Source organism: Leuciscus leuciscus, assembly GCF_965113295.1.
Source record: "Leuciscus leuciscus genome assembly, chromosome: 17".
Taxonomy (NCBI): domain Eukaryota; kingdom Metazoa; phylum Chordata; class Actinopteri; order Cypriniformes; family Leuciscidae; genus Leuciscus; species Leuciscus leuciscus.
In genome coordinates, this window is record NC_138741.1 from 22,326,771 (window position 1) to 22,339,473 (window position 12,703).

Consider the following 12,703-nt stretch of genomic DNA (forward strand, 5'->3'; position numbering starts at 1 on the left):
CTTTGGGTTCATAAAGTTACCATAAAAGGATAAAGTTAGCGCAACGTGATTCGCGGAGGAAAATGTCAATCACAGCAACAACATATAAACGTAACACTACTATAACATACAGTACTTTAAACATTCTGTTGTAAAAGTAAGATCATTTTATATACAAAAAAAAAAACAAAACAAAAAAACCCTTCAATTTATAGTAAAGTAAAATCATAAAATCAATTATTGATTTTTCTACCACTTTATAATGTATAATATAATTTACTGTCTTTTTTACTTCCCACATTTATAATTGTATATAATATTGTATTTACCAATTGTGGGCATGTAGGATAACTGATAATTCCCAAACCTTGTTTAAATTACACCAAATACATGAATGTTAATTTAATTTAGGCTATATTTCTTAGAAAACAACCAAAATGTAGAGTTCAATATTAAACTACATTCAGACATATCACAAATTGTATTAACCAGACTGGAAGCTCATATATAATTCATAAAGAATAAATGTAATGTTTATGTAATATTTTGTTTGACCTAAGCACCACTTTCTCAAATAAAGTTTGGAAGAGACAAAAATTCACTCACAAAATCTGTTAACATTGGGAGAGTCCATGCAACTGCAGTAAATCCCCAGTAGAAGGCAGACTCTGCCTTTTATTCTGCTGTTCATTTCATAAAAAAAAAAAAGGAGAAACATAATACAAAGAGGATTCTTTATTTCAAATCTACAAGAGGGTTATTTGCAATGCATTTAGAATTTTTTTTATTAGCTAAAATACAGGTCCGTTCTCAGCTACATTCAGCTTATTAAAAATATATAAACGCATGCTAGTTACAGGTATTCTACAGTAATAGAAGTTATTTACATTGTCCTAGAATACAACTTCATGTGTGTTTCACATACAGATGAGCTACACAGAACATTGAATTTCATGAAAGATTCAAACATCAAATCCTCATTCACAAAAGAAGCAGTGCATTTGAAAAAAAACAGGAAGATTTCAGCATTTCAGATTCTTTTGTGCTTTGAACTTAAATACAAAAAAGTCAGTAGTTGTGTAGACTAGATCTGCTTATAAAGGACACTTTTAATTGGATTTCAAAAATAGTTTTAATGAATATGTGTACTTCAACACCAAGTATTTAGGCGTCGTGTTCACATGAAACACTTTACAGCATAATAACCGAGACAATATTTACTGTGTTGTTATTAACAGCATACACTGTTTTACTGACCCAAATTCACAACGTATCTTTTTCATAAAAATATGCAATTATTTTCTTTACTTATTCAAATGTTTGCTGCATGCGCACTTTGTTCTCATAAACACCAGACAAAAAAAGACCAAAAAAAAAGTAGTAACACACCACCAAAAGCCACCTGCTGCATCCACTGTGAACAAAACCATCCAATAAGAATGTGATTTCAGTATAGCACTGTAAAATTGCTCTCATAAATATACAATTTCAATTAAATTCCACACAACTTTAATACAAAAATAACTAGATCGGCTGAGTGATTTTCGTCAACGCTCAAAATAGCTTCGATTTAAACAAACAATACAAAATTATGGCTTATCGGGTCACTGGTTTTCAGAAAAAAAGAGCTTTTGTGTGAATGCAGCATGCATCTTTTGAGGCAGTTCTTGTATACACAGATAATGGTTCTGAATTATAACAAACAAAACTCAAATACACTTCATTTACTGCGTTCTCATTAACATCCATTCAGAATTTGCTTTATATCATGTACAGTACGCACACAAAAAGATTTTTGCCTGAAGGTCTCATGAACTAGGCCTATAAAGCAGAATTAGACGTTTTACACAAAATTCAGCAAAAGAAGCTCATTATTAATAATGCTAGCCTTATCCAGTTCTTATCATCACATACTGTATGGTCTGATTTAATTTAGTATATGCAGAAGCAATAAGCTTGGTAAAAGGAATAATGTAAAAAAAAAAATGTGACTGGCTGAGGTACTGTACTACATGCAATAGTAGTTGCATCATATAATAAATGCTTTTAGAAATAGTGTAATGGTGAAACTTCCCACTGCAAACTGGAATCATTTATGCAATTCCAGGCTGAACTGAAAACACACAACACTTCCATACTTACATTCATCCAGACAGTTTCTATATTGCACCTATTCAGTATCTAGAACCTGAAATTGGGTTCCAGTTCTTTTCATGCAGGACTCAATCTGTAGACCTAATACAGATTTAACAGTACTTTCCATTATGACACCATTAAGCCATTAGGACTCATATGCAATTAAAAGCACAACACTGGGATACATTATAAAATAATGATATTGAATGTTGACATTTTTGATCTGCTTTCATTTGATAGACCACAAAGATAGAAATAAAGGCATAGAAAGCAGCTTCAATTAATCACGATTGTCAGTTTGGAATTTAAAGTACTTTACATAATATGCTGTGAAAGTTGAGTTGGCATTTATAAGTACTATTTGGGGAAAAAAAATAATACTTTAATTAAATGCTTATACTCATGAGCTGGCCTGCATATATCTTCTGAATATTTCCAGACTAGAATTTTGCCATATAAAGTATATAGTATTATTTTATTGTTATTTTATGTATGCCTGGGAACCTGAGTGAATGTATTATATGTGTTCATGCCAGGGAAAAAATAAATAAATTAAGCTTACTATCATATTTTATCTTTCCGCTACGTGAACAGGTTCCAAAAAACAACTGTCAGCAGTAAATGAGTAATAACTGGCATTGCGGAGTAAATAAAACTTGTTATTTGTCAGTGGCTGGCAACTTTCTAAGTAACAGTTTATTTGTAATGATAATAGTCTATCACATTCTGATGTGATGTGAGTGGCTTAATACATCCATTCAAAGGTTTGGGGTCAATAAAGTCTTTATATATATTTTTTTATTTTTATTTTTTTATTAAATTAATACTTTTATTCAGCAAGGATGCATTAAATTGATCAAAAATGACAGTAAAGACATTTATAATGTATCAAAAGATTTCAGTAACACTTCTGAATAAGGTTTCACTAGTTAACATGAACTAAGAATGAACAATGAATTTATACAGCATTTATTAATCTTAGTTAATGTTCATTTCAACATTTACTAATACATTATTAAAATCAAAAATTGTATTTCTTAACATTACAAAGTTCACTAACATGAACAAACAATGAACAATTGTTTATTTTTAAATTAACATTAAAGATTAATAAATACTGTAACAAATGTATTGCTCATTGTTAGTTCATGTTAGTTAATACATTAATGTTAACAAATGAGACCTTATTGTAAAGTGTTACCAATATTTTTATTTCAAAGAAATGCTTTTCTTTTGAAAGAATTCTGAAAAAAGCATGACTGTTTTCCACAAAAATATTAAGCAGCATGACTGTTTTCAACATTGATAATAATAATAAATGTTTCTCGATCAAATCAGCATATTATTATGATTTCTGAAGGATCATGTGACACTGACACTGGAGTAATGATGCTGACAATTCAGCTTTGCCATCATAGAAATACATTTAATTTTAAATAGCAAACATTTATTTTAAACTGTATTATTATTTTACAATATTACTGTTTTTACTGTATTTTTGATCAAATAAATGCAGCCTTGGTGAGCAGAAGAGATACAAACATTAAAAGATCCCAGCCCCAAACTTTTGAATGGTAGTAGTCTACAAAGAAAAGAAAAAAAAAGAAAAGAAAAGAAAAATCCTTGGATAACAGAATATTATGAAGTGGTCTTATGCCAAAATCAAAAAAGCTTTTAGGAGTGGAAAGGTTTAATCTTGTATAAGTAACTCCGTGGGGCATTTATCTGTGCGCTTTCATTCCTTATCTGGAATGAGAAATGAATCCATTAAGCTGCCTTGTACGAATACTTGGAAGGTATGCACATAAATAGAGCAGTGATTTAGCTTGTGCTAATTGTGAGTCCATTATATATTAAACTACCACCTGTGTTGTAGGTAATAGGTTTGAAATGTCTCAACTGAATGCCATGAGAGAAGCTGGCAGTAGAAGCCAAGTTCTTTGTGTCGTTTCCAGAAGTTGCCCAGTTCTGTCTGCTCCTCTCGTCATATTCACAGATTTGTTTGTTTGTTCAAGGCCCTGCCGTTCATTGACATGGGAACTACAAAGGGCCTTTGAACTGGTTCCCAGAGAGATGTTGGCGGATGGAGGGTTTGGATCCTGCTGCATCACCGAGCTTTCGCCACACCACCTGAACACACAAAGCAAACACACAGTTGGGTCAAGCTGAAATGAAAAGTGTCTTCAAAATATTTATCCTGTGCTACTGTTCAGTATGTCCTGGAATAGACATCTGCTCATATTTTGCAGATTTATATGACCATATTTTGCATATTCATGCAGATTTTTTATATTGTGTGTGATGGTAATTATGATGTGATTTTTCGGGTTCTGCAGATAGATCTTACTAACAGAACACATTAACTAGCAGCCAAATAACAATAAATAAATAAATAAATAAATCTAAATGCATGTATATAGATTTTTTATGTATTTAGTATTTCTTTATCTATTTTTATTTTTTATCTATTTTTATTTTCTAAATTAAAAATTCTACTTACCATTTTAGTAACGATACCTAATAAACCAACTCATCAACTTTAAATTAAATTAATATTTAAAATAAATTACTGCAATTTTTGTTATAAAAATGACAGACTATACATTTAAATTACAATAGTTAGGAAAAAGTGTTAAGTATAACTTTCCTGATTTTAACTTTTTTTCTGTATTTATTAGAAGTTGAAGACAAACCCCCCAAAAAAAGACTTTTTTGGGAATTGTACAAACTTAGGTAAAGGTCACACGAGGCACACAAATCATTATTTGTAATTATATATATATACAATACAAATAATATTTTTTTTATATATATATATATTTATATATATACAAATAATACTTTTTTGAATATGAACCAGGAACCTGAAAAGTGAAAAAAAAAATGAAAAAAAAATACAGAGAGATCTTCTAAAAGGGGGTTGAGTGGGACTGGGGACTAATTATAATCAGAAAAGAAAGCAGCCCTTGTGCTATCTGAGATTTTGCTTTTGACAGGCTGCGGTTCTCGGGGCAGAAACAAATCACAGGTCCCAGATTCCAGGGGCCCTTCAGGGAGCTGATAAACCTGCATTGTTTCAGCGATCAAGTTATTTTAATTGCACGGACAACTGTGCGGTAAACACTCCCGAGGACTTTTGCCAAGGCCTCTTATTAAAGTGGTCTGAAAGTAGGTCTCTGTTGTGAAACATTCAAACAGTGTCCTCAATCAAAGCCGGCGTGATTACACAAAGTGACAGGAAAACAAACACATGGGAGAGGGAGCACACACTTACAGCCTCTTTCTGTTGAACAGGGATTTATCAATGCACTAGACTGGAATCTAAGCTGAGGTTCAGGGTAGGGGGAGGCAGATGGGAGATGCTACTAGGTAGACTCACATTACACATTTCTCTGACAATGGCTTTCTCTTTCTCACTGAGATCCTCCTCATAGTCCTCTGGGATCTTCCTGTCTAGGTTCTCATGGACTTCTAATACCTACAAAGCAAATCAACAGAGGGTTAAATGATTAGTGGTATTCACTAAAGCAAGCTTCACTATTACTATACTTAACTGACTTGAATGAAGCCTAACCCAAAGTATTTAGGATTCCGGTACCATTTATGCTACAAAATGAATGATAGCTCAGATCAAAAGGTTTGGGGTTTTTTTTGTCATAAAACAAAAGAAAGGGGGACCTGAGTCAGAATATCACAGAGACTAGAGGCTGGGCTATTTCCACTTGCAGCAGTCTAACTCCCCAGCACACCTTAGCAACCACCTGGCAACGACCTAGAACACCTTAGCCTAGTCAGTGTTTTTATTGTTAAGTAAAACTATTAAATTTTTTGTTAATTGAAATAAAACTGAAATAAATTAAAATATAAATATTAGATGAAAAAATTAACAAAAACTTCAACAAAAATAAAAATAAAAAATTTTGCATTGGCAACTAACTGAAATAATTAAGTTTAAGCTGTATTAAAGTACTAAAATTACTAAAACTTAAAATGAAATAAATAGAAATTAAAGCTAAATAGAAATATAAACAAACAAAATCTAATACAAAAGCACATGTGTATGCTGTGTTTCCTAGACTTCAGGGGGCCCTAAGCAAAACTTTGTAATGGGGTAAATGCGCTCATAAACCCTAAAAATGACCCCCAACCCCTTAATCTGTTCTTTCAGAGCAGTTTCACTGTTAACCAACAACAGTGAGTTGAAACAGTCATATATTTAGTAATTAACTGTAATACCATAAAAAAAATACAATTGCAAACAATAGGACAAATACAATAGAAAAAAAAGATACAAATGAAATAATTTAGCCTATAGCCTATACAGAAATTGAATAAAGTAATAAAAGGTAAAAATAAAACTCTGTATAGTCTTCACCGTATGAATTCAATTTAGGCCTACACTGATTCTTATTAAAGTTACTAAAGTTATTCAGTGAAGAGCAGTGAATGATTCTCTCGTTTTCTTTTGTTGTGTGATTAACATGAAATGACACAGACAGCAGCGGGTTTATTAGGCTGATGTCACTTTAAGACCAAATGTACAGATCTAATATACTGACAAGCATGCAATTATGCATGCAATCCCAACTGTTTGTTTACTTAAGACATAACCGACTGCGTTAGCCAAGATGGGAATTTTGGCATAACTTTGTGTATTTGTCCGTTTAAGCACACGCCCGAAGCCCAAAGTAGCCTTGTCCGTGTTTCGCTCCGTCTCGGATCGAGTGCACAGAAAGCCGCCTGGGGAACAGCATTTCTTTCGCAACTAAATACACTTTTAACTCTTGTTTTTTTAGTATCGAGCACGTCCGGCCGAAGACTGTATATTGCGACAGCTGCTTTAAAGGAAAGGAACGGAATGTGGCATCATGTTTTCATAATCGCTGGAAGCCAAAATCAAAAATAAACTAAAATGCTAGTCATTTAATCATCTTTGAGTGCAAGGGGGCCCCCTGGTGGTTCGGGAGCCCAATACGCAACTTGCATACTTCGCATATAGGGAGGACCAGCACTGGGCTTATTTTCATTGTGTTTTGGTTTAGTTTTCACTGTTCCCATTTTGCCTGTGTTCCTGATCTTTATTATTCTCTTTTGTAGTTAATTAGTTCAAGCAGCTACAGTATTTAAGCACTCAGTTTTTTCAGTTCCCTTGTCCAGTATCGTCTTTATTTAACGTGGTCGTATTAATATTTCCTTTTAACGATTTTTTCTGTGTGGATTTAATAAAGACTTGTTATCTACTCCTTTCGTTGTGCACTCTCTGCAACCAAAAATGACAATAACAAAATTACTAAAATTAAAATGAAAACTGAAAATATAAAAATAAAAGCAAATTCAGAATAATAATAAAAGAGTATATAAATAATACTAAAATTACACTGGACCTTGCACTGTGTCAGCAAGTTTTACACAGGAAAGCACCACTTAATCTCAGAAAATTTAAAATAAACTATTATAATTTCCATTGTATTTTATTTTTGTTTTATGTGGTATTTATTGTCGTATTTATATTCTGTTTAGCTCTCTCTGCTTCCCTTGACCAATGTTTTGTTTTCTTTCAAATAACAGAGATCCAACAGTTCACAGAAAATCCTCTAGGTGACAGTATTAGTATAATAATAGGTTCAACTCATAAAATTAATGATGCGTCCTAAAACCTATTCAAGGGGAATCAAGCAAGAAACCAATCAGGCGTTTCTACCATGAAACTCAATCTAATTCCTGTGAAATCAGGTTTGACCTTTAACTTTTAAATGATTTATGACACTTTTTATTAGGATGACAAAGAAAGGGCGAGAAACGATTAAAAAATGATGTGGGAATACAACTGGGAAATGATGATGCAAACCAGCCTTGAACTAAGTAGAATGCATGATCACTGCTAGGCAATGAAATTAACAGTAATATTTAAGCATGATACAATTTAGCATAATATTTTTAGCATATCTAGAATTCAAACACAAGTACGGCTTGATTTTGCAACATCAGCATCATAATCTTACTTTCATGGCATGTACAACAGCCTCTGGTTTCTGTGCTGCCGGCAGGTATCCCGTGACAGGGGACGGCAGATCACCTCCAGGCATCCGCGTGGACCCCTGTGGACAGATGGACACACATTCGTCATGATCAAAGATGACTCATACTGCTCTCTCAGATTACCAGAAGAGATCCGAGCACTGGAAAAGCCATTAGCTGTTTCTATGAGTCAACTCAGGCTCGAAATGGGTTAAGCCATCTCATTATAACTCATCTCTGCTTGTACCCCCTTCATGGGTACCCATCAACAAAGAGCTCTTTCAGTGCACAGGGTCTTGTGAGCCCCAGTATAGACACAGCCCTTTGAATCCCGTTCTAGCGTTAAATCCACAACAATTGAGCTGGCATTTCAGCAGTGGGGTCGGGAGAGGACCCCTGGATGGAAACTGCAACTCGCTTTTGGCCTGAGAGAACAGGACTGTGATGTTCACTTGCAGTTGCCAGCAGGTTTATTGAGGGCTGGAGCCGTGGGTACTTTACCCTGAACTGACCCGGGAACATCCCGACCCAATGCTCGCTGTCATGCGTCGCCCCGTAGCCTGATTAGAGAAGCCCAGGAGTCCCACAATTCATTCTGCATGGCTTCCTTTGCCAGTACAAGCCAAGCAGTGGTCGACGTTATGGAGTTTTTTAATAGCAAAAGCCAATGACTATTCAGGCCCTTAAAATGTTATTATCTCGTATAAGTTGTATACTCTACATCATAATGCAATTGAATTATATGATATTAAATATGACCAATTTAATTTACAATTGCTATATATACAGTATATATATATGTGTGTGTGATATATATATCCAAACCTTATATATCTTATATCTAAATATATCTTCAAACCAAAATAACATTCCTTATCAACCTGAATGAGATTTATATACAGTATATCAAGTGTTTACATGTTGCATATGGGTGCAGAATGATTCTAGTCTTCCATGTGTTTATTCTATTGACCAAAAAAGACACAATTTCATCAGATCATCAGATTATAGATTATTAAATAATCTATTAAGTAGTAAGTGGCATCTCAAGGCATTAACAGGAAATTAGTGACCATCCTATTTGTTTTGGAGCCCAGTTTCGAAGCCTTGCCACGAGGAACATCTGTGTGATTGGCTAGCATGCCAAGTGCTGTCACAAACAGAGTACTGGTGATAGATGTAGCCAAATTCAATCATTAAGATATTTCTATAGTCCGATCATATTATTGGATCTGAAGAGGCTTTCTATAATCCACAAAACCATGCATTGATCATAAACATCACTTGGAAATCAGAATCACATAACAGGACATAGCTGGATTAAACAAATCCAAATTCTAGACTATAAGGACTGGTCAGCAGCACAAACAACCTTACTCTGATGTGTATGGCGCTTCTCATTACAAAAGACAGGAAAATGTGGATGATGTATGTATAAAGTTCTAAAAAATGTAATAGAATTAAGTATGAGCTTGTTTTTTTGTTTTTTTTTTGTCCGTCTGGAAACAAAGACATTTATAAGATCCTGGGCAGCTAAAATGAGCACTTAAGAAGAACAAATAGCTTTATTTCCAAAAGTTTGAAAAGATATTCAAAGGTTTGGAGTCAGTAAGATTTCAAAAAAATATATATTAAATAAAAACTTATTCAGCAATGACTCATTAAATTGCTCAAAAGTAACAGTAAAGACTATTATATTTTTTACAAAAGATTATTTCAAATAAATGTGAACTTATATTCATCAAAGAGTCCTGACATTTTTTTTTTTATCACAGTTTCCACAACTATATTGTATCAAGCAGCACAACTGCTTTCAATATTGATAATAATAAGAAATGTTTCTTGAGCAGCAAATCATCATATTAGAATGATTTCTGAAGGATCATGTGACCCTGAAGACTGGAGTAATAATGCTGAAAAAAATTCAGCTTTGATCACAGGAATAAATTATATTTTAAAATAGAAAATTTCTTCTTTTAAAATGTAGTAATATTTTACATTATTACTGGTTTTACTGTATTTCTGGTGAAATATTGACCCCAAACATTTGAACAGCACTGTCTACATATACATTCCTGTCAAAACATATTTTTTACTAGGGTTAAGCAACTCTAAAACAGCTAAAGCACCAAACTACTCTGATTACCTCTCCTCAACTTCATCCTCAGGTAACCCCTAACAACAGCAACCGATCTGTTGTGTCACTTGTACGAACCTGATTATTGTTTCAGCAGTTTGCTACTGCATTATTTAGTGCCATCTCCCCCCGTGATTAAAGCGAAAGTTCAAAGCCATGCTAATGAAGCGATGAGCTCGTAGACAGAGCTGAGACGAGCTGGGATAAAATAAGTGCAGAAGCCTCTGAGGACGAGACCCACGCCACTCTCTAATTGATTTCTCTTTCCTGTGGAAGCTGTCTCTCATATTAAAGTGGAGCAGCTGCGCTGTCATAGCTGATGAGTGCACTTATTAGGTAAAGTTCGCAGATGACCTTTTCTGAGGATACGGGTGTAGGGGAATGATAATGGTGATGATGATGATGATATCTCAGGAGAAGAGAGAGAGAGAGAGAGAGAGCGACAGAGAGAGAGCGACGGAGGAGCAAAGAAAGAAGGGAAATCTGTTTAAACAGATTTCTTGATTTAATTGAGATATTAAGTGAGATATTCTCTAATATTTGAGGGAAATTGTTCGTAAAAGACGTGATGAAAACAATGAATGAAAACAAGCCTGTGAGGTACAGAAAAACAGTTCAGTATATTGAAGTGAATCTTTTCAGGACTGCATTTTTCACAAACTTCCAGTGGATAAAATTACATGAAACATTAGAGATGAGTTTGGAGCAAATGTTCAGTACAAAACATATTTAACAGCATTCTGTTCCACCCCTTATAGCATTGTGGGTTTTGTCTCTGATGTTTCTCCTAAAATTACTTACATATATTTTTATATATAAATATATTATCTTTATATATATATATATGTGTGTGTGTGTGTGTGTGTATAATGTATACACATATATTTTACACATACATATTATAAAAATTTACTTTTTAATCATGATTAATCGATTTGACAACACTGATATATATATATATATATATATTAAATTGTTCCTCTAAGGTCATTTTTAGGTTAGAAAGGATCTCTAAAACAAAGAACGGATCAGCACTGAGACTCCAGCAGAGATCAGAGCACAACAAACCCCTGCAAGGCCACAGGAAATGACCTATGAGCAAAGCATCTTTCACTCATATTTTTTTTAATCTATATTAAAAAAAAACTATTATAATTCTAACTTCAAAAAGTTATTGTCCTCATGACAACAATGACTACAGGCCAGTGGCTTTAACATCCAATGTCATGAAATCTTTGGAGACGATTATAATAGAAGAGCTGTGTAGGGACGTGGAGCCATCCTTAGATGATCAATACCATTTATTATATAAGAGTAACCGTGGTACTAATGATGCTATTTGTACACTAATGCACCTTGTTCTGAAGCATCTGGAAAGTCCAGTTGCATATGCTAGACTGCTTATTTTTTTCTTTTCTTTTTTATATACCCAACATATCCTGCTGGAGAAATGAGTTAATTTAAAAGTCAAGCCTTTCTTAATTCATTTGTATCATTCGTTTTTAACAAACAGGACACAATAAGTGAAATTGAATTCTGTGTTGTCTGATGTCGAAGTAAGTAGTACAGGGGTCCGCAAGGTTGTGTAAGCCCACCAATTTTTGTTCACTCTTTACACAAATGATTGTGTTAGTCAGCAATCAAATCAGTTTGTAATGACATTTTTCGGACAATACTGTAAATGTGAGTCTATTAACAAGAGATTCTATCATTGTTGACTATAAAGCTGCCATGGAAGTGTGATGATCATCACTAGCAGATTAATATGAATTCTGTTTTGTTTTTTCTATGCGAGGAAATAAATAGTAGGCTACATTGACTTTGACCAATTCTTAAAACACTAAATGGAATTGATCTAGTAAAAACTTTCAAATAAATGCTGTTTTTTAGCTTTCTAGTCCTCAAAGCATCCTAAAAATATATATATATATATATATATATCAGTTTCTCCAAAATATTAAGCAGCACAACTGTTTTCAACATTGATAATTATATGAAATGTTTCACCAAATCAGCCTTAGAATCATTTCTAAAGGATCACGTGACTCTGAAGATGTGAGTAATGGCTGTTAATTTTTTTTGTTTGCCATCACAGTAACAAATTACATTTTAAAACATATTGAAACCAAGTGTATGCTTATAGTTTCACATTTGGTAAAAAAAAAAAAAATTGTTATAAAAAGCAACTTCTGCAGATGTTCTCAAACTGTAGTTGGCAATAAATAAAACTGTAGACCTAAATAAATTAAATGATTGACAAAGAGCACCAACGCTGAGTTATTTGAATGATAAATTAACTCATAATGAACAGATTCTGCTAACGTTCATTCGTGATAACGTTTTTCTGTTGTCTCATTTCTATAACGCAACTGACACTTATGCAACAGTTGGTTCAGTTCGTGTATTGGCAAACAGTGTGGTTCATTTCAATGA

The 12,703-nt window shown here is 33.4% G+C and overlaps 1 protein-coding gene across 2 annotated transcripts in view; it reads right to left on the reverse strand.

The window, feature by feature from the left end:
- Positions 1 to 699: 699 nt before the first annotated feature.
- The window catches only part of ccdc85ca (coiled-coil domain containing 85C, a), a 42,803-nt gene continuing 30,799 nt past the window's right edge, over positions 700 to 12,703 (reverse strand). Inside the window, exons 4-6 of one of the 2 annotated variants that reach the window (XM_082144160.1) lie at positions 8,118 to 8,213; positions 5,495 to 5,593; positions 700 to 4,245 (exon numbers count right to left, since the gene is read on the reverse strand). In XM_082144160.1, coding sequence (XP_082000286.1) covers positions 4,156 to 4,245; positions 5,495 to 5,593; positions 8,118 to 8,213 — 285 coding nt within the window. In that variant the 3' untranslated portion in view covers positions 700 to 4,155. The remainder of the gene's footprint in view (positions 4,246 to 5,494; positions 5,594 to 8,117; positions 8,214 to 12,703) is intronic. The other variant, XM_082144161.1, reaches the window with a different exon arrangement.